This window comes from Poecilia latipinna, unplaced genomic scaffold, assembly GCF_001443285.1.
Source record: "Poecilia latipinna isolate Pla-1442-1.1 unplaced genomic scaffold, P_latipinna-1.0 Scaffold578, whole genome shotgun sequence".
Classification (NCBI taxonomy): Eukaryota; Metazoa; Chordata; class Actinopteri; order Cyprinodontiformes; family Poeciliidae; genus Poecilia; species Poecilia latipinna.
In genome coordinates this window covers 214,019-237,420 of record NW_015113194.1, presented here as the reverse complement: position 1 = coordinate 237,420, position 23,402 = coordinate 214,019, and the positions used below count along the sequence as shown (strand labels likewise).

At 37.4% G+C, this 23,402-nt stretch overlaps 1 protein-coding gene across 4 annotated transcripts in view; it reads right to left on the bottom strand.

Annotated features, from left to right (window-relative positions):
* Positions 1-1,376: 1,376 nt before the first annotated feature.
* sema4ba (sema domain, immunoglobulin domain (Ig), transmembrane domain (TM) and short cytoplasmic domain, (semaphorin) 4Ba) overlaps positions 1,377-23,402 on the bottom strand; it is a 65,943-nt gene continuing 43,917 nt past the window's right edge. For all 4 annotated transcript variants that reach the window (XM_015042131.1, XM_015042130.1, XM_015042133.1 and 1 more), the window contains 13 exons: positions 13,352-13,512; positions 13,081-13,143; positions 12,512-12,610; positions 11,856-11,967; positions 11,410-11,526; positions 11,023-11,180; positions 7,594-7,775; positions 7,136-7,286; positions 6,690-6,900; positions 6,183-6,298; positions 5,661-5,818; positions 5,473-5,558; positions 1,377-5,366 (listed from right to left, as the gene is read on the bottom strand). In XM_015042131.1, the coding sequence (XP_014897617.1) occupies positions 4,594-5,366; positions 5,473-5,558; positions 5,661-5,818; positions 6,183-6,298; positions 6,690-6,900; positions 7,136-7,286; positions 7,594-7,775; positions 11,023-11,180; positions 11,410-11,526; positions 11,856-11,967; positions 12,512-12,610; positions 13,081-13,143; positions 13,352-13,512 (2,387 nt within the window). In that variant the 3' untranslated portion in view covers positions 1,377-4,593. The remainder of the gene's footprint in view (positions 5,367-5,472; positions 5,559-5,660; positions 5,819-6,182; positions 6,299-6,689; positions 6,901-7,135; positions 7,287-7,593; positions 7,776-11,022; positions 11,181-11,409; positions 11,527-11,855; positions 11,968-12,511; positions 12,611-13,080; positions 13,144-13,351; positions 13,513-23,402) is intronic.

Sequence of the window (23,402 nt, the reverse complement as noted above, 5' to 3'; positions counted from 1 at the left end):
TTTATTAACCAATGGAGGCCTGGATTTGGAGCCACACACAGAATTAAAGTGAAATGTTGCCTTTATTTTTTTGAGCAGTATATATATCTAAAATTTAAATGACAGCAAGTACTTTCATGTAGAAAGTACTTGGAAAAATGGTGTTTCCATTCCTTTAATTAGAAATGGTACAGGCTACTGATTCAAAAGCTGGGTGGTTTAAAACAGGGAGAGTTTCTCTCATTCTCTTGTTGGTACTTGAGGAATGTTTTTGAAAAATATATATGTAACAAAGAATTGGAGCTCTGTGTCTTTTGGATCCTGTCTGACTTTTCTTTTTGATGTGCATTTATTTGCTGCCCTGACTATTTTTAGGCCCGAAAGTTTTGTCTCAGCCCTCAAGCCTTACAATGTGTATTGATTTACACCATAAAGTAATGGAAATAACTAAAATATCTAATAGAATGGCTCACTTTAGCTTCCTTTTCAAGATAAAATGGACATGTGTTAAGATGTATTTGCTTAATTTAAATCGCAATAATTGAATTTTATTAATGATAAAACTGTAGAAATTGTTTTATTTTGGCTATAAAACTTTATATAATTGTGACTCTTATGAAATATGAATTCAATTTGCAAAACCCACTTTCCATTGTAAAATATGGTTTCACTTAATTTAATACTCTGTGCACCAAAATAAGAAACTTTAAACCAATTCAAGATTAGTCATGATACATAAATTAGCTTCAAATCTTGGACAACTCAATTTTGCCTTTTCATAGCTCACGGTAATTATGAAGCAATGGAAAAAAGAAAGAAAAAACAACCTTTTTTCATCTTTATTTGAAAAATTAAAATAAAGTGCTTTTTATATACAATACAAAAACAAAACAAAACAAAAACAGTAGTGATATATGATACAAAAATACAATTCACAATACCTGTACATTGGCAGCTGAATTTACAAAATAACTTTACAAAACCTGTTTACTGGCTGTACAATGCATGTTGACAGGAGTCTGAGCAACGTGTGCTATCTAATAGAAGGCCTGACTACAGTGGTTCATTAGGAGAGAGAGCAGACGACAATACTTTTACAGTGGCATTATTAGTTTCAGCTTGTATTCAATGTACCTGCACATCTTTTTGAGTAGAATATCGCCACAATGCATTTGACTATAGCACATTTATTGTTGGTCATGGCAGTCACTTCACCAAAAGCTGCCATTTGTTTACGCTATTAACAGTCAAAGCATGAGTCTTTTACACTGCATGAGTGATTGCAGCTAGGCAGTCTCAGGAAAAAAAAAAAAAAAACACTTTTATAGGAAATGTAATACTTGAATTTTTTTTTTTTTTTTTTTTTTTTTTTTTTGAAGATGTGTTTAGGAGTTGTGTTTTAGGAAAAAAATTCAGTCCCTGGCTGAGACTGATGCCACCCAATCAGTGAACAAAACTAATAAAACACCTAACGAGCTATGTTCAATGACAGAGACAATTGTGCCACTATTACGTGATAGTACGAATCTTTTTACTGTTTTCAATTGTTTCCACATATGGCCATTTCTTTGACACCTTGCAGTGTCTCATGTAACTCTAAAGCTCTAATACCTGGTTAGTTTATCGTCTCAAGAGGCACATCACCTGATTTTTGTTTCAGAAGGCATTTTAATCCCATTTGCCGAGGCAAATTTATACTCGGAGCCACAACCTGCAACATAATAAGGCTTTTTAACATCATGTGCAAATCCCACAGGAATATGCCTGTTCTTTATGATGTTCTAAGTGCTTTACTTTGTCACAATGATAAAGCCAAACTAAAACACAACTTATGAAGGATGAAATATCCATGAATTGAGCAGTTATTGTAGTTTATCATTCATTATTTCTGCATAAATATGATTACTCAGTGCACTGGTTCATGTGTTTGTCTCTGGATGGGAATGGATCTTATTGCTCTTATGGTCGCTCAAAACTATTTAAGCAGGCAGAGGTTGTTTTTTTTTTATACTTTTCATCTTTAAGACTCATTGGCTAACAATTTAACGCTGAGACTGTACAGATGTGGGATGTTTAAGTCAGAATATTTCTATTTTCACCCCTACTTCCCTGTGACAACAGTGATATATATTTGAAACGCTGAAGAAGGGGTTATAAAAAATGTTTCTGTGCAACCAAAACATTTTGCCACATCGTGATGATAAATATTTATACAGTTTCATCATGCTGCAATAAATCAGCCGCCACAGATTTACATAACAGTCCTGGACCCTCATAATCTGTCCCGTTTTGCCAGTCTGTCAAGGTTTTCACTGCCTTCTGCTCTGGAGCGCTCCACAAATGGCTAGAATACGCTGCATATTTGAAGATTGTATAAAGAGTAGCTTTGTTTTTTTTTTTTTTTTTTTCAGTGGCACTGATTCTAAAGTAATTCACAGCAACAAAACCTTGTGCTTACCCAGTCTCAAGGTGAGGTTATCCTATGTCGATCAACCTCATTTCACATTATTCACTTTGCATAGACTGCCGATCTTGTGACTAATACCGTGCTGACAAACAGAATGAGATTTCTCTCTGTGTCGCGTGTAGAAACAGAAAACTTAGAAAAGTCAGAATTCATCATAAGAATATTTACATGCTTAAGAGCATATCTGTCTTCATCTATGTTAATATACGTATTCTTCCCTTGTAGCAGTCGAGTTTGTGGGATTTATGTGAAATTTTAATGCTTTTAATGTTTTCTAAAGTGCCTTGCAAAAGTATTCATAATCTTTGAACTTTTTCATATCTTGTCACATTACAACCATAACCTTCAATGTATTTTGTTGGACCTTTCTGTGAAAGACCAACAAAAGGTACCACTTGATGATTCCTTCCATGGAAAAGTTATCTTTTTCTTGTCAAATAAAAATGTACTTTTCTATTAAACTTCTTTCAATCTGATACTCCTAAAACGAAGTTGAGTGCAACCAGCTATTTTCCAGAAATACCTGATTAGTAATTTGAGTGCCCCTGTGTGTAATTTTATCTTTGCGTAAAAACACATATTTTATGAATGGCTCGGGGGACATTAGAGATCAAACAGCATCATGAAGACCAAGGAACACAGAAAACAGGTCAGGGATGAAAATCTAAAGAAGCTTAGGAAAGATTATAAAACAAAAATCACAACCTTTGGATATCTTACAGATCAAAGGTCATCTGAAAATGGAAATAGTACGCCACAACAGTAAATTCACCAAGACATAGTTGTCCACTTAAACTGAGAGACTGGGCAAGAAGATCATTAATAAAAAAAGTAGATGAGAGGCACAAGATAATTTTAGATCAGCTGCAGAAAAGCATAAGTCCGGCAGGAGACTCTGTTAAGAGGACAGATTTTATTTGCCCACTCTACAAATCCGACCTTTATGGAAAAGTAACAAGAAGGAAGTCATTGTTGAAACCAAACTAAAATAAGTTCTTTTTGCAGTTTACCACAGACCAAAGCTATTTGGGCTCTGCGCAAAATGCTGAATGGTGCAAAAGTAACACTCATCATCTTGAAAATATCAGTGCTACTACAGTGAAAAATAAATGTGTCAGAATCATGACACAATCAGAGATGTTTTTCTTCAAAAGGACTTGGGAATCTGGTCAGACTTTATGAGACGGATCGAGGTAAAGAGGAATCGTGAAAGAAAACCTGTAACGTGGAACGTCGGACTGAAATTCACATCCCAGCAGAATAATAAACCCATAAGCCCAGAGGTAGAATGGAATGACATTGATCAAAGCCTATTAATGTATGATAATGTCCTCATGGAAATCTACACCTTAATCCAATTGGGATTAAATACTTGAAAAATTCTACTCAAAGATCTCAGTGTATGGATGTATGAACCAGATAGAGAAATACCCCACGTTTGTTTTTTTTTATTTGTAAAAAAAAATATATTAAAAAAAATAAATAAAACCATTTACTTCACAATGATACACTACATTGTATTAATGTATCGAGCCAAAATTCTAATAACATACATATTTTGTGGTTGTAACACCACAAAATATAGAAAAATTCAAAGGACTGGAAAACTTTTAAAAGGCACTTTGTCATTATAAATGCGCTTTTTATATTTTCTATTTTCCACCACTGAAAAACTATGTCTTTCAATTGTTTCACTTGCAACATACACTAACTAGTGTGAGGCTTCAGTGAAGCGCAAACACCTACAGACGGCAGAATGACAGTAAAACATTAGAAACCGTGTCAAACTCAGTGACATAAACCTGGAGAAACATTCTGCATTTCCAAGCATTACCAGTGTATTTTATGGACGGAGAAAGTTGAAATGCCCTGAAACACAATCCCTTACCGGTGGTTTTGATGCCACCTCTGTGCTTGTTATATTCATGTGAGCCTTGTATGAGAGCAAACTGGAAGTTGCTCCGAATGCACCGTGTGAAGGAGAAAAATAAAGTGAAATGCACATTGAACCACAGGGACAGAACAAAAGTAGACAAAGTGCAAAATATCTGTAATGAATGTTTCACTGTCGGAGTGCTGTACTTTTCCTCCTATGAATTTTAGTCTTTACCAACAAGCGCACTCTTTCCAGCTCTTTGCAGTCAGTCTCACACTATAGAGTCTTTAATCTCAGAGCCTAGTCTGACTCGAGGCCGCGGGCATGAGGGAGAAATCTCTACATGGCTCTCTTTTAAGTTCAGAGGCCTCTTTTCTGACTCTGAGAAGCTCTTGGTGTTGTCGGGCGAGGAGCACTCATGAGGCGGAGTGCTGCAAAGGTAGTTGTCATTAAGGGTCTGGTACCCTTTGTGATCCGACGCCGACGTTGTGACAGTGCTGCCGTTTAGCGGTAAATTCTCAACGGGTTTCCCCACTATTCGGGGCTTCTTCTGCTGCATATTGGGGCACTCCCCCTCCTTCAGCATGGATTTCATGTGGTCACGGTTCCTGTAGATCACGAACAGAGAGAAGACCACCACGGAAAATCCCAGGAGAGCGCACACAACAATCAGCTCATTCCAGTAGGTCTTGGTGTTTATCTGCGGAGAGAGGGTTTCCCCTGGCAGAAAAATGACTTCCTCTTGGGAAAGCGGTGGCGCACGGGAACGGCCCGTCAAAGTGGTGCTCTCCTGCCTGGCTTCGCCCCTCACGCAGTAGTTTGCCAGCAACTCCATGAAGCCTTCCTCCACTGACCAGCACTCGTAGGTTTCCTGCCTGCCGGCCTGAGCGACCACCACCAGTCCCCCCTCTGGGCTGGGGTAATGGAAGTGACCTGTGCCTTCGCTGAATTGCCACTTTCTCTCAGCCAAATTGGAGCGCAGCTTGCATGGCAGTACTTTGAAAGTGTTGGCCGGGATTATGATTGCCTGGCATGAAGATGTTCCTGTGTGAAGGCAAAGCAGAAAAAAAGATGTAGCAAGCTGTGCTATCTGAATAATAATTGACTTGACACAATAAGTTGACAGCTTTTAGAGGAGCAGTTCACCTACGTGTTGGAGGATGATTAGCAACCCGTGGGCTTGGCTTCCTGCAAATGACTGATGTATTTGCTTCATCTACATCCTGCTGCTGAGCACTGAAACACATGCATCAAATCATTAGGGTTTGTGTTTGCATCATCTAATATTTGCGCTTCACACTGGGTTTTAGCCAGAATATTGTGCAGAGCGGCTCGTACTTGCTTGCAGGAGCCCGTCTGATGTCTACGCACTGCCCCTTGTTCCAGACACAGTATGGATCCCTGGAAAGGATGCACTCCCCACAGCTCTGATAATTAGTGCAGTTAGCTAGTGGAACCTCCACAAGCTCAGAGAGAGATGAAACATAAAGCCGACCCTGGAGAAGACAGGACAAGTCAGGAGGCATTAGACAAATGTCTGTGTGACCTTTTTTTTATTGATTTCCATATCCACTCCTGATGTAATCATTCTGTAGAATTTTTTTTCTTTTTTTAACCATTTTAAATTCATTTACCCTGATTTCAGAAATGGAAGTTTATGTATGCTGACATTCAGGAAGTGTAACACATCCACGTCTAGTAAACTGTTTGCAGATCCCACTAAGAAAATTATACATTTGCTTTGAAGCTCTTTACCACTGGGGACATTTTTGAAAAACTTTTTTAAGACTGTTTAAGCTGCATAATGAGAAAGCTTTAGAGATAGATTCAACATGCTTCTTTCCAAGCAGCTCTCCTTACCTTCTTGGTGTCCAGCTCAATTTGGTGCACCGGTTTAGAGTCACGAAAGATCACTATCTCTTCAATAATGTGCATCTTGTTTTTGATGTTAATGGCCTTATGGAGTCTTCCGTCATCTAGAAAACACATAGGTTAGCTTAAAGTCATGTTAAAGGGAACATCTTACAATTCAGAGCCAGAAAACAGACCCCCTGCATTAATCATAAATACATAACAACCATTCTTTCCATTGTTTCTCAAGTCATAGGGACAATTAAAAATCATCTTCTTTTACAGCAAGCACTTTTAAAGTCATGGTACTCTAAATTGGAAACACCGCCACAATATAGGGGTGATGATTTTGCATATTTAATATAAAGAGTAAAAATGATGGACTGAAAACAATCTGACAAACCTGAAAAGAAAATGCTCAAATTGTAACACATGCCATTAGAGACGACACATATTTTTGTCTTTAAAAGGCGTGCTTGAAAGCACCGCCTTTAATATTGGTGGAAAGTGCCTTACCTGTGCCAATGAAAAGAACATTGTAGACCTTTTTAGCTGTCTGGACTCCATGGACTACAATCTGCGTGTAGCGTACGTTGCGCTTCAGCAGGAGAGGCTGGCTGCGAATCACGCTGTCCATCAGGAAGTGGTCTTTGACAAAATTCAGCACCTTGTCTGGCATGTGCAGCGAGGAAGAGATTCCCAGCCCTTTGGTAGCATTTGTAATACACTATGGAGGCAACAAAACACGTGATCTTATTTACATATTCTATCACACTTGATATAAAAGACAAACAGTGGTTTGGTAGAATCTTTATCAAATAGCAGTCTGGCCATTAATCATTAAGATCATAACTGATGTGCAGACCACAGCACGTCTGTCTTGCAACTGACATGACTCTGTTGTGTGTTGATGCTAATATGTGTTCAGGTTCTCCAGCAGAGGGCAGCAAATATGTACTCACAGCTCCAGGCCGAGGCTCCGGGACAGGATGGTTGTACGTGTACCACTGCTGGGTCTCTCTGTTGACCTCGCGGTAGCGCCCATTGAAAGCCTTTTCCACTTGGTCCATGGTGAACGAACAGACTGCAGAGCTTCCTGACGCACCTTTATACCTTAGTGACAAAAAAAGTTTTGTAAAAATCTAAAAATATTAGAAATTGCCCTTAAGATTCCACAAAAAGTGTAGGTTTCTAGCAGGAATATTCCCAGAAGTAGTACACACAGTTCTCTCTCATACAGCATCAAATTCTGAGTCCATGTAGAGTTATCTCTAATTTGAACTCATACTACTACTATACTCCCTACGTATTACACTTGTCAGATTTAGATGTCTTATTTCTGTTTTGAAATGTCTTTTACATACTGCAAATATTTTTTGCTAAATTTTGTTGGTATGGTGTTCTAAACATTTATCCTCACCACTGAGATGTGAAGACTCCATAAAACAGAGTGCTCTTCCAGTCTCCAGGACTCGGCGTGAGAACAAACATGTCTTGGATTATGTTGAAGGGAAAACCGTCATCAGGCAGCGAGCACAGGAGCTGGGCCTTTAAGAAAGTGGTCCACTTCTTCTGCAACACCCTCTCGCCTCCGATGTCGCCCTACAAGACAAATGCTGGAGGTTAAAAGTCTTTTTGACTTTTAACCTTTGACTTTTGTTGACACCAGTAAAGGGTGTAATAGCATAAGTGAAAGTTCCTGAACACCTGTATGGAACATGCAATATTGTTAACATGTCATTTCATTTTCTTTTTATTTGCCCTCTTCTTTCTGAAAGCATAGACAGAGTGTGTTTGGTCCAAAGTTGGATCTGATTAACCAGAGAAGAAGGAAAAATATTAACCCCTTATGGGCTCAATCAGCTTTGCCTCCCACAGAGATTTACCCCAAGGCAGAACGCTTCTAGGTCATGAAAACAAACTACATCATCTTAACAGGCATAGATAAAACAACACTTGGGCCTCTGAAGAGGGCAAGTGCTTCTAAGAGAAAAAGAGAAATAAACAATGCCCCCCAACAACCTCTCTTCCCTGACATGGCCCCTCTGATTTGCTGCCCTTGGCATAATCCTTTATTGTGCCATGAGTGACACAGGATCTTGTTGACATGAGAGCTAATTTAGCAAATACATTGCTGAGAGACAGGAGTGGAAGTTTGATGTCTCATCTGATGGATTTAAGACTCAGATGCGAGTGTTCCCACATATCCAACACGATGAAAGGGTGATGATCAGAAGCCGGAAAAGACAAAACAACAACACCTGAATGATCTAAATGACCTAAAACCTTGGTTAGGTGCACCCTCCTAGGAGACTACTGGAGCCCTGCTGGGGATGAAATGATCCATAACAAATACTGAAGCAATGACTGTGGTTATTGCAGTAACCCAGGCAGATAATAGGGAACATGCATCCCCATGTTTTATAATTTAAAGCTACCGTGATCTTAAACTGACTGCTAAATAATTGAAGCAAATGCATTCCATTCATTAATCCTCTTGTAAAAGCATCCCTTGTTCGAAAGGCAGCTCATGGACAGGCCTGCCGGCAAAGGCAGCTTTATGGGAAACTGAGCAAATCACGCAAATGAGAACACACTTTGTTTTGTTTGTTCCCGGCAAAACATTGTTTATCCAGGTTAGCCCCGATGATGCAGAGCTAAAGCAGCAAACACCTGAACATGCATAATGACAGAGAAAGCAGCCTCTGCAGAGATTTGAACTGGCTTTAGGGAGATAACAGAAACAAAGCGCAGATTTTACTATTTTATTTGAACCATTTGTAGCCGATTATACCAGCTTTTGTTTTTCTTGTGGCTTACATTCTACACTTAAGGATTGTGGAAATTCCCTTATGGGTAATCCGTACCAGGAAACTTTAAGATGAGTTCCTCATTTTACAATTTCTGAGAAAACTACATGAGTGAGTGATTACTTGATTCTGGTAAATGGAGCCTTTAAACTGAATGTTTGGAAAACTTAAGTAAATAGTTGAATAATGAGTTTAAACCTTCTGGGCGATGCCTGGTGTAGATTAATGCCGAGGAGCTGAACTTTGTCTAACATCAGTTCAGTCTGTAAGCTTGAATTAGTCATGTTAAATCCCCCAAAGAAATACAAAACATTTATAGAAGTTTAGTATGTTTCAGTGTATCTTAACATACTTACATGAACACTCCTAATTTGACTTATTTATTTTATAATCTGTAAAAAAAAAATCCTTCCTAAGAAATACTTTTATCTTTCTGTGTCCATCATATATCTAAATAATTTATTTATTAATTCATTTATTTATTAATGATAACAACATGAGATGGAGGACTGATTAAAAAATTAATTCTTCTCAAATTCTACAGAGTATAACAATTGGGGAATGTGTTAAAGTTTGCTGAATAAGAAATTAACAATACGTTTTCTAGGTTGGTCAAATGCTTTTTTTTAATTAATTTTTTTACTGCTTGTTCAGAGTGCCAAAGAAAAGCCTTCAAAGGCCTTCATAACTGCCAAACAGTTTGGGCAGAGGGACAGAGAAAAGAACACCAAGTCTGGTGCTGCTTCTTTGGCTTGCAGGATGTTTAGGCAGTGATATGAACGGGGAAAAAAACCCCAAAACAAAACAAAACAAAAAAAAACAACTTTAAAAGATACTTTTTTTAACACTTTTAAAGAAAAGCAAAATTCTGACAAATGTATCAAAGCGATACACCACAATATATATACAATATATATATATATATATATATATATATATATATATATATATATATATATATATATATATATATATATATCCGTCTAGTCTAGCAAACTCATCAGGGCTTGCTCTGACTCAACTGGAGTTTCCCACTGGTTCTTCTTCACGGGTTGTGTTTGAGTCTCTCAACACAGCTGGCAGTTTCCGACCAGAAAACCAGCCAATCAGATGAGGACGTCGTCAGACATGCAGCCAGTGTTGGTGAACAATTAGGAAATATATTTTAGATAAGTAATGTTTCCTTGCATGTCTTTTAAACTTAGGGAGGACCAAAGACTGTAAATAAACGTTCATGTAGATGAATCACTTTCTCCTGGCTGGAGTTGCTTCTTTTTTCAAGTTCAGATGATATAATTATTCCACTGAATGAAAGGACAGTCCAAATATGGTTTAACAAATTAACCATTCAATTTATGGATAATTCATATGAAAAATACTTTGACACATCTTAATAGACAGTCATGTTGATGCATTGGAGAAGGTGTAGGAGGGAAACAGTGTAGTATAAGAGGTTACATCTAAATCTAAAAAGTCTGTGAATAACATTTTCATGGTATTTGTAGAAATATTACTGTGTGAAAGGTCGCCATACATTTGTCTGAGCTGCAATGATAATATGAGTATTTCAGAAGCATGTAAATACTTGCCGTCTTTAACAAATATTTTGTAAGGTCAACATTCCACAGCTGATAAACTCAAATACTACAACTGAAGCCGCTGTGTCTGTTTACTGAATCCAGATCCGAAGACAAACATTTGTTCCTTGGGAATTTAAAGATGAGATTTCGAAAAAAAAAATAATAATAAATAAATAAAATCAAACAAAGCAGACAGATGGAAGGGACATGTTTTCCCTATATCACCACCCAGTCAGTAGGAGTGGAAGCCACACAAGATGTATTTAAGCTGAAAAGCAGCTTTACAAAGATGATGCCTGTACATTTAGAGGGAGACTGAGAACAAATACATGAAACAGACAAACAAGCCCTCGCCTCCATCGGGTTCGATATAATCCTAAAGCGACTGCAGGGCTAGATGTTGCTTGAGGATATAAAAGCATCCTCAGATGGAAATATCTGCCCTGTAGTATCACTCACCTTACACACGCGAGCGATGCGTGACACGACAGTGTTGTCAAAGAAATCAAACTCCTTCCCTGCTTCACTGAAGAAGAAGTAAATCTTATCGTCATCGCCCACAAGGTTGCCCTTGGGCAGGCTCTCCTGTATGTAAGCTGAGCCAACAAAGGCTGGGTCTGAAAGGAAAGTAACAATACCGTCACACTGGGATCTGGGAACATACATCCTCACTGCTGAGTGAAATCCACATCCAGCAGGGACAGAAGATGGTTTCCCATTGTAGACTGATCACGCAGCATTTCTGGCACTCTGTTTTAAAGCTGAGTATTTATCCATTGTACAATAGAAATGTTATCACTTGAGAGATATGATGAAAAGCATTGCTTCACAGCTACACCAACGTACCTTGAAGCCAGTTGAGAGAGTTTTCGGTTTTCAGAGCAGTTCCCTGGCTCAAGCTTTTGTAGATTATGGGTTCATTTCCTTGGAAATTACTGACTGTGCCGGCATACAGCTCCCCATCTGCAATGCAGACAAGAATGATCACAATGTTTCTCCAAAAGAAAAAAAATGTTTCTGCGTCGCATAGTAATGAAATCCAGAGAATATCTTACAGTTTTTATCGCTGACATCACCGAATGTGCATCTTGAAACTTTTAACAAAGCTTGGTGGTTATCAACCCCTTACTCCCAAATTTCTAAGTTGTGAAACACATTTTTTCCAAACTAGCATCCCTTTAAGGATATGTTTGTGTCATTCCATCTTCAAAAACACACCTAGAGCAATATATATATATGGTTTCTGCTGGGTAACACAACCAGTGTGTGGTCTTCAATTTGTATAAACCTACCAGCCATGATGGCAGTGGACTTGTAGTCTGGGTTGAATGGGCAGCGGCTGCGTCCGTCCTCTGTAACAATCTCACCAGCATCACTTTTGACAAACGAGAAGTCCGCAGTCCTCTGAGGGGCAAGCACACATACACACGGCACATGTGATAAGCGAATTGGAAAGGCGAAGCTCTAAGTTGACAGTAACCTCTCAGTCAGATTTTGCTTTAAAAGGTGGTCAGTCTTTGGCCAAAGTTGAAGTGCAGGTCAGTAATGTTTGTTTGTTCTGGCTTGTTCTAAAAGGCACTAAAAGATCTGAAGAAAATGTATAAAAACCAGATCGATTCTTATGTAAACTGATTACATGCATTATATATTTTCATCTTATCCCCGTGGACATCCAAGCTAATAAAATAATGCACGCATATTGTATCTGACTGGTCTGCACGTCTCACTCAGACAGACTGCTGAGCGAGTGGAGAGGCAGGAAGTGGGATGCATCAGATTTGAGATGATGTTCCACTAAAATCAAATAAATGAATCCCATGCAAAGTCCTGTATCTGACTAATCACCTTTTATGAGGGAAGACAAACATTATCGCCGTCTAAGTCTTAAAGAAATGCAGAAGCAAGGCTACTGCACAGATGGGATATCTTTGAAAGGGTGGAAACTTACAATGTAGGCACACATTGGGCTGAAGGCGTACGTCCCGCATATGTACAGATGAGTGCTGTTCATTTTCAGTAAAATCTTTATGTAGTTGAAGCAGTCCCTCTGTTTTAAAAAGACAAAGAAGGGTTTATTATAAATTTTCCAGCTGCTATACAAGTAAAAAGCAACAATGTATATTATATTAAATTATATTATATAATATAGAGGTTAGAGAAAAAGGCGCAAAGTTTAAAATAAAGATCAAATGTTTTGTTTTTGCACAGTAATTTGAACTCCCCCCATTTACACAAGCTCCATTTCCCTTTGCTAACATGCTCCAGTGTCAAAGGTTCAGATCTAAAGTAAAGAAGTTTAACAAAAGCGCAATAAAACAGTGTGTTTGAAAAGGAAGGGAAAAACCCCATTGTTATGAGAAGGAAAGTTCCAAGATGACAGGAAATGTCCGGGTTTCTGTCTTGGCCTGGGCTTGGTTCCCAAATGTCATTCAGCAGCAGTGAGGGCTAAAGTTCAGTAAATAATGTTTGAGCCATGTGAGTTCAGCTATGTGCACTTCAAACCAACAGTTGACTCGCCTGAAGATCTTTGCCTTTGAAACTGCACTCGTCTCTCTTCCTCTCTGGAGTTTTCCACGTGAGCTGCAGGAAAAAAAAAATAAAAAAAATGCTGTGTTATTTAAACTATATCTTTATCACTGTGAAGCATAACATTCCGCTTGCTCTCTTGTGATCACTTAATCCCTATTGCCAAATTTCCTCCTTACATGAGGGATTCAAGGAGCTACATTCATATTTATATGCTTAACATCACAGTGCAGTTTAAAGGTTGCAGCACGCAGGCTCTTACATTTCTTTGTAGTTTCGCTGCACTGATATCAGAGAGGTTGAGAGCAAACAGAATCTCCCGGGCACCGATATACAGCATGTTGTCTTCACTGCTGAGCAGGAGGGAGGTGAAGTTGAAGACCCCGTTGGCTGAAAAGCTTCTGGTTGTCCTTTCCTTTGCGTCTGGCCAGAAACAGAAAGGTGGTCATTGTAAGTAATATTAATTGGATTTTCTTCAGTCATCATATGTAAATGCATTATGTGGAATCATCACTATGAACAAATCAACAGGCTACATATATGATTTGACATCTGGTATAGCAGTAAGAGCTACCCTTTAAAATAGCAGGGAAGCATAAAACAACTACAGCTTAAACATTCAAAAATAGGTTTTGTGAACAATTATTCAAAAATAAAAATAAAATACATGATTGGTTCAGGACACAATTTTACTCCAATTGTAGAAAAAACATCTCCTCTTGTGAATTTTGATTCTGAAAGTAGTATCAAATTCAATTAATTACAAAATATTTAGTTCTGAGAATAATGTCAATCATTACTTTGGTATAAAGGGTGAATTATTTACAACTGTAAGTATACAAAAAAAATATTTATAGCAATGTCTTCTTATGCACTAGTGGTGGCGGTTAATGTCCTTATGTACCGATGGCAAAGCATCTGCATTGTAACTTATACACTTATGCAGTGATGAATATTTGAGTTCAAACCCAGAGCAATAACACAAAAAGCAATAAAAATTACCACTACAACATTATCCCGTAAAGTAGTTAGTTACCAAGGAGACCGATGGTGGATAAATATGATGGAGTAACATTGCTGACCATGGAGTAAATTAGAATGGAATAGAAACACCCTGGGGGTAAATTATCGTATGAAATAATATCAAATTAATTCCTTGCATTTGTTTAACTACCACAATAGTTTTTTGGGGAAAAAAAACAAACAAACAGATATTTCCTGACAGATTCACATCAAGTCAGGAAATAAATGTTATTATGTGTATCGTTTTTTTTTTTTTTCATGCAGGACATAAAGACTCATGCATCTGTTACAGTTAAACAGTGTTACTGCCTAAGTGGTCATGATTCAATAAAGAGACAAAGGTTGAATCATCAGCTCCCTAAATCTCTCCTGCTGATGATTTATTAGCCCACGTGTTTCTTGGATTTACGGCCCATCAGCACAGGCTCAGCTTGAACGAGTTGCCTTAATTGCATGCCAACGTAAACAGAGCGTGGGAGCTGATGGAAACTTGAAGGGACTGAACCTCTGCCCCTAAAAGTATGACAACTGAAGGAAAAATAACATATCAAAGAGCTTTAAAAAAAAAAAAAAAAAACACTTAAGAAGATCCTTTTGGATTGTTCGCTTCTAATGGGATTTTGCTTGAAATGAAGAGTCTGATTCAACTTTCAGCTACTGCTTTAAGGGACTGAGGTGAGGTGAGGTGAAAAGTAGGCACTTAACGTCATGTTTCACTCCTAATATGAGCCTTAAACTGTTTGTCTTATAAAGGGATACTGATTTAATTCAAAACATAACTTAATGGAATAAGCACATGCGGAAAAAAAAAAAAAAAAAAAAAAAAGACAGGGATGCATTATAGTGCAGAATCCAATTCAGTTGTGTTTTATCTATGTTGGTATCAGAGTAGATTGAACCCCAGATGCTGCTGGCAACAATTTAAGATACTTTTTTCTATGTTTAACCAACTCACTCCAGGAAGAGTCTTTAAGTTCTACTCATAAGAAGCTCAACCACCCTGCAGTATGTGTGTCCTAATTTAACCGCGTCTTGGTTCTACAGCAGGTTGAAAGACTTCCTCTCCTCCGGGAAAACAACATGTTAATAGGAGTCCATCGCCACGGCAACACTGAGCCATATTGTAGTTAAATCTGTCTGTGAATCCACAAGAGGCAATGCTCCACGTACATGTACCCACAGGGGGCTTTTCAGTAGCACTACAGGATAAATGAACGGCTGCTCCGTTGTATTCTGCAACTCGTTTTGTTTCCTTTATCACGAACATGAGCATAAAATGATTCTGTTTTTTCTTTTACTCAAAAATAACTTCAGAGTTGTTTTCTGCAATGAGATCAATTCTGGCAAACTGGAACACCACAGCTGTGAAAGAAAACCAACTTAGACAATTACATATTTATATATTGGGTTGTTTTGTAAATAAAAAAAATATATACTTTTATGACTTTATTAAAGTAAATAATCTTTTGCAGTGAAGCATTTTACACATTTTGCATTATTTTAATAAAAGATTGTGGGAGAACTGAAAAAAGAAAGCAATGATTAAGTTCAACCATCTAAATTTAAGTTGTAGGTTAAATTGAGGCTAGGCTATCAACGGAGATAAGAAAAAAACAAAAACAAAACACAAATTTGGTAAGTTATTTTAAAACTGCTTTAAATACAGGCCAAAAAATGTCAGATGACATGCAAGTATGCTAATGAGCAAAATTGTTTTTTTTTTTTAGTTACACTTATTTATTTATTCTTGTGTTTTATAATGCCACTAATGTCATAGCACGTCACACTCCAGATCCTACCTTTTTTGTACAAAAAGTGGACTTAAAGAAAATGATCTTTAATGCTATCTTAAAGATTATTATTTATTATTATTATTATTATTATTATAAAGTTATTTTCAAAAGCTACTTCTAATCTGACAAATAAGCTGACAGTGCTGTAAAACACATTAAATTCTGTAACGTCTTTTGGTTTTGGTCTGTCACTGCAAGATTAGTTAAACATTTACAGGAGACATAAGGCAGTGGTGGCTTTTATAAATCTAATGACAAAAAGTGGTTCTGATCCTTCTGAATCAAAAAGACTTTATCTTCCAAATTATTTCACTCTGTCTCAAATTCAAGATGGAATACAAACTTTTGCAAAAGCTCTCTTAATTTTGTTCACAGGACCAACAGTGAAGAACAGAAACATGGTTTTTGAAGTAACTCATTAGTCAGCCCATGACCAGACCGGTTTCCCTTCTAATGAGCAAAGTTAACAAGTGGATTGAACTTCTTAAAAGGAATCTAAGACTAAATGTTTGACCGTCTGAGCTCCTTTTCCTGGCGGCATTTCTGCACAACACAATCTGAGGTGCTCAGCAGATGAAGGGAAACATTAGAGTCAAATGGAGGCACTTATGAATATAAGGACAGCTTGTATCTGTGATAGAGAACCAAATAAAGCAGATGCAAACATCAGGCCATTACTGACGAGGTACACCAGTATTACTGCAATCTGTCTAAATTACTAACCTTGTTTGTTCTTTTAAGAGCCAAACTGCCTTACAAGGAATTTAGTTTTCAGTTCAGAGATTTGTTTTTATGTGAACCAAAAAAACAACAACAACATTTTATACTAAATCATTGTCAAAATTTATGCTAAGTAAGTAAGGCAATAAAAACTATGTCAAAATTGCACAATCTTTTTAGCACAAATGTATTCCCGTAGCGTGCAAACTCCTCAACAAAATTCCTTGTTTTTCTATAAGATATGACAGATTTTTTAGATCTTACTGGCAAGTAGAAGAAAATGAGGGAATTTTGTTTTGTAGGAGAGATACTGAAAGTTTATCTACAAAAACAACTTGGAAAAACAACAACAACTACCTGCACTTTAGGAACAGTGACTTTGTTGACTTGTACTTTGTCCAGATCAAGCTTGCTGATTATTCTTGGACAGTTTCTGCTCAAAACAGGTTTCCAGCAGTAAGTTTGTCAAATAAAAATAAATCAGTTACAAAGAAATTTGAATATTATTCGAATTTATACTGAAAACATCTCAAAACCTTACTGGAAGATGATCATGTAGATTATAAATTTATAGTTAAGTTCTAATGTGTGTTTTTTCAAACAATTTAGATTTTCTTTCTCCTTTAACTAAAAGCAATCTATATTACAATTCCTTGTGTTTATTGAGTATTTATTTTAAAAGCAGCTAATGTCAAGTACTGAATATACAGTGACTATCTTTAGCTGTTTTTCCTTTAACAACTGAACACCGAAGAGATTTGTGACTAATGCAACCTAGTGCTGCTTGCATTTGATACATCAACTGAACAGAAATAAATATTGAATTATTATTTTTCTGATTGGCTAATCAGTAGTTTACTGATCGACAAGAAAAAAAATCACCCTATTCCCATCTCTGTCTAATTTCTGTGGTTTATGCAGCTGGTTTTGTATGTTTTTCATTGTATCTTCTTAGTCTAAATGCTAAATTAGTAAAGCCTAAAAACAAAGGATCTTTGTTTTCTAATAATTGTGCTCTACTGATGTGAACAATAAGCAGAAAGTGATCAGACAGATGACATCTATCCAGTGGCAACTGAATAAATTATACCAACACATTGGTAGGCAGAGCTGGAGGCTTTACATCTCATCATGTCGCTGATAGTAGACCTCTGATGATGGACTTTGTGAGAGCAGCTTTGTGTGGTTATAGCACTTCATCTGTGACCTTTTCCCACCAAGCCATGAACTGCACACTCTGCAGCTGCAAGCAATAAAGCATCATAGCCATTATTATGTAATTAAAAGTAATTTCTACAAATGACTGTTAAATTTCCTGAAAACTGTCTTGGATGGACTTGAAAATCTTTTTTCAGAACAGATTATTATAAAGTTTAAGGGAGTCCCATTCGATTCTATTTGGTCAGCTTTGATTTGCTTTGTGTATGAATTGTACTGTACAAATTACTTGCTTTAGCATTCTAATAATCAGTGTCTTGGGTGCCATTAACTGTGGCAAACATAATTGTGAACTACAACACAATAGGTCTATTTGTACTGGGAAAAGATGGTTTTATAGATTTAGTTCGTAAAACTCAGGCTACATTGAAGCAGAAGTGAACATTTGCAGGATTTATTGAATGTGGAACATCTTTGAAAGGAAGTGTGTTCTGTCCTTTACTGATAGTGAGCTAAAGACTTTCTTTTTTAGAGTCAGAACTGTATCTGACTAAATGGTGCCTTTTGTTATTTCTATATCAGCTCGTTTACAAGTGAGTTCAGCAGAACATTACCACACACAAAGACAAGCTTGATTTGATTTGATTTGAATATCACTAATAATATCACAAATCATTTTTTTTTACCACTAGGAATATGCTTATTGCATAATAATTGTAATTCACAATAATGTACTTGCTACAGTTGTCATGTTTGCCAACTTCACCAAAAACAGTGCTAATAAAAAAAAATGAGACCTGTTTTTGTAGACCACAATTCATACATGAGGCAATTCCATGTGCTTCACAGAACAACAAATTAACAAATTAAAGGAAAATAAATTGAAACAAGAAATGGAATAAAACACCTAGTAACTTTTAGATAAAAGTACTATAGATAAAGGCAATTTTAAGACAAATAAATACAAATAAATACCAGGCATGATCAAATGAACAGATACAGTTGTAGCCTGTGCAGCTTATGTTTTAGAGGTGTCTGTCCTAGAGTTGAGGAGTTTAGGAAAATTATGTATCACCTTGTTAATGTTTAAAAGTTAGCATTTTACAAATAGGCTGAAAAAACAGATGTTGGTCCTGGCTGTGGCATCAACACTTTGGATGAGCTGCAGATACCTCATTTATTTTACACAGAAACCAATTCATGTGACCGTAACAAATTCAACTTACTGAAAATAACCTACTGATTTATGTATAGACATAATGTATGTTAAAATGTATGTCTGAATTTATAACACCTTTGTTTCTTACTTTTTGGTTTTTAGCCTCATTGAGTGTAGATTTAGATTTCTGATCCCTAACTATCCATTTTTGGGGCCAAAAAACAGGGACTTGTTTATTTTCTGTCATATACAAAGAGATCTTTCAGTACTTCACAATCTGAGCTACATGGAACATAGATATAGGATACATGTGGCCCAAGAATGGAGCCTTGACTAACTCCGTGTGATCTTTGTATGCTCAGAAAGAAAGTGCCATCGTCCAATTTGTATCAAGCAACACATTTAAGGCGGATCATCTTTAAGGGACATCAGACAGCCCATTTCCAGTCTTCTGAGCATTAAGATGACCTACATTGCAATGTCTCAGGGAGCTCCAGGTAATGCTAGCAAATAATGGTTTTAGAACAGCAGGACTTATTAAAGAGGCAAACTCACAAACCCAAAGTGGATAAACAAATCTGTATGTATTCATTACAGAAATACCCACAGAGAAAGCTACATGACTATGGAAACGGACAGCTTACATTAAGAATAGGTTTTGCATTGTGCAGAAAATGTGAGAGCAAAGGGACAATTTCCTACATACTAGGCTTAAAGAAGAAAACTCTGTGTAGTTTTAATCCTTTCACTGCTGCTTTCACAGGATGGGGAGTCATTTAAGCAGCGACCACAGAGGCAGAAACCTTTAACAAGGGGTCAACCTATAGCAGTGTCAAATTGTCTTGTAAGACACAAAACAGCCACAGTGGAGCACTAACTGGATTATCCCAAGTATTTTAAAGCTTGCTTTTAAAAGCTCGTCCTGAATGGATAATTGTGTGGGAGAGTGAACCAGTAAAGCTAAAGGACAGGGACTGGAGCATCTGGAGTGCATTATGAAAAGGCCAAGAGGCTGAGAAGTTCCTCTGGCCAAGTAGTGAGCCTGCTGTTTGTGTTGGTAAACTGTGGGGCTGAATTTAGTTAGTAAGATGTCGTCCCTACAGCACCATCTCTGGGGACAATACAGTATCTTTGCCAGTTTCTAATAATGTCATGGTGTGAGAACTACAAATATCTGCAAGTGTAATGGACAATCAGGGGAAGGCAGAATAAAGACATGTTTTACATATTCACACGGCGTGGATTAACAATATAAGCTTTAGTGGTGCGATTTACAACACCACAGTGTGACATTGCAGGAATCCTGCTAATCTGTAAACATAAACAGCGCTTTGCTCTAATAAATTATCAAAAAGGAACGCACCTCAGGAGAGGCGTTTTCTCATGAGGCAGTCCTTGTTCATTCAGGGAACAACAAATGCTGAATTAACCGTAATAATGTTAAGCAGGTGGTGGTTCATCAGGAACTCACCATGACCCCCTTCCTCTGGTTCTGGAGCATTAGGAACAGAGGGGCTGTACAGGAGGTCCTGACCTGTTTCTAAGTGCAGCACAGCACTAAGACCTTACTATTTGTTCTGAGCAATTACACTCGCTAAGCACAAAAAGCACCTTGTATGGAAAGCAGCTTTGCAGAGGTCAATAGGTGCAGGATTATATGCACAATATGGACATTGTGATGTTATGAAGAAACACAAGTGTACCAGCAAAACAAAAACTTACGATATGCATTCAAAACATACTATTTACGATAATTATTAGAGCTTAAAATGTGACCTTCATGGCACTTCCACATCAGAAATGAAAGAAACCCATATTAGGATGTACAGCCACTGACCCCATGTGTATGACAGTCAGCAACCTAATGCATTTAAGCATCTAGATACAATTAAAATGACTTTTAACCTCAAACTGAGCATCAGAATGAGAAAGAAAGGAGATTTAAACAACTATGAGTGTTGCTATTACATTATGACAGAGTTAAAACTTAATTATTAGGAAGGTGTATCTAGTAAAGTGGGGCTTGAGTGAATACAATGATGTCCTTTTGTACAAATTGTAGCTTGAGGAGCTAGCTAGAAATGGTTTATTCATGGAATCATCAAATAGAAAAAAAAAAAAAAATTCACAATGTGCAGACTGGCTACATAGAAAATATTGATACAATTCAGATAGATACAGAGGTTTTGAAATAAAAATGATAGAAATAAGACACAACCAAAATTATTACATTTTTATTATTAATACAAGAATCCAAACTCATTTAATACACTTTTAGATTAAAAAATATATACTTTTCTAACCCAGTTAGTCTTTAGGAAAAAATGCTTTATGTTACCTAACAATTACTAATTTTGTTGATGTAGTTATCACATGTTTGCAGCACTACATCTTATATCTGTAATTTTGCTGTGACAAAGTATATTGAACAAGGTTAAAAACTTCTCCATGGAAAAAAAAAAAAAGATCACATAAGTGCATCTGTACTACAGAGTAAATAACACTTACACTCAAACTGAAAAAAAAAATATAAAAATCCCACGTAAACATACTTTTCAGACAGCAACAGCATTATAAGGCTGTAATATCACTTGACACTGCTGTCATTTGAAGCTACTGCAGACTGGCTAATTTAACTAATTTGAACATGGTAGCATTTAAATAGTGAAAACTTTCTCGCTCACAGCATGGCTGCGGGCATGCCCCTAACCCAAAATAAAGAACCATGGTCACTTGGACTGTCACAGAGGGATCAACGGGGAATAAATAGAGGAGGGGGAGGGCTTATAGGTGTGCCTTTAAAAAGTACTCCAACTCACAAAGCCCTTCAGCATGGTCTACATTAAAGTCTGGAACAAAAGCAGAGAGAAAGGCAGTTGCAGGCTTTACTCCATGAACCCATGATCCGTGCTGATAGGCGCATAATGAGAACCAGACAAGTGTTCACACCATAACACATACAAATCCCCATTCATTATTCGTGGCAGATTACCCTCTTCATTAAGGCAGAGGAGGGAACCAGGGGGATCCAGAGGGACCCAGAGGGAAGTGGAGGGGACATTAGCAAATGAGAATGCTACCGATGAAGATCAGCCAGCCGGTTCTCTGGCTTTCCCAAGCTGGCACAGTTTAGGCATGCAAGATGTCAAGCTAGCAGGCATCCAGATAGGACAGCGAGCACCGGAAGCCGTGACGAGGCCCGACAGTTTTTGCTGTATAAAGTTCATGTCCCTGAGGCTTGTGGTTCTGCATTCTGCTTTGATACTGTATATACAATGTGACAAAGACTTTCTGCGGGGAGACTGGAAAATGTCAGCGTAGCAGAACTGACGTTACCAAAGCAAGGCAGCGTTTATCAAAGCTCTGCTGACCTTCATTCGCATACTGAAACTCAGGATTTTCCTTATTTCGTGATCTGCAGACCTTCTAAGTGCAACAAGATGTGTTTTTGAACAAATCATTTGCATTCAGAGCTGCCATCCGTATAGAAATATAATTAATTCATTGTTAAAAGTGACTTATGTTACTGCACAGGCTGATTATGGGCCTTATTAGCCTTATTGCAAACCTACAAGACAGAGAACAAAACAACCAACTTTGACTGGCATCGGTCTCAAAGACTGTATCCATCAGTTTATATACTGAGAACTTGAGGCATGTGAATCATGCATGTTTTATGGTGTTGTTTAACTCTGGCTGCACGCCCTAAAAGCAAATCTTTGCAGCAGAACAGACGAGCGCATAAAGCATCTTTTCACAAAATGATTGATGATGTGTGTTGTTGTGAAACACTCAGCCTCTGTGTGCTCTGCAGAGGCAGGGGAGGTGAGAGAGATTATATGTTCAGGTAAAAAGTCCAACATGTAGACAAGGCGCAAGCTCAGACAGGCTCAACTTTCTGAAAGCGCTGAGTAGTCCTGGGCTGAAAAGGGAATCAGAGGACTATATAAAAGCACTCAACGAGATCCTTCCACACAATATTCTGTGACATACACTAATGAAGCCTGACCATGAGTCACTCACCACAGTTCAAACATCACAATCTTACACTAATTCCTTAATGTGTCATTGTGTTTAATTTCCATGGAGATAATAAGGTGTAATTTTTGTTGAGATCCAACTTGTCATCTCCTCTGCATCCCAACAATAATCTGATTCACGGTTATGAATTTTTCTACATGGTCTAGCTGTATGACCATAAATCACATAAAATAGCATGACGCTGAAACCCAGAGTTCTTTCATAGTTACCTTTGATTGACCTATTTATACTGAAAAATCTATTCTATTCTTTAGTCCAGTTTTACTTTTTTTTTCTTATCCTCCAGCAATGTAATTTTTACAAATACTTAAATGTAAAATACTCTGAATTGCCTTGTGTCTGGAACTATAAATAAACTTGCACAGACTTGCCTTAGGTGAAATGAAATGAAATGAAATGAAATGAAATGAAATGAAATG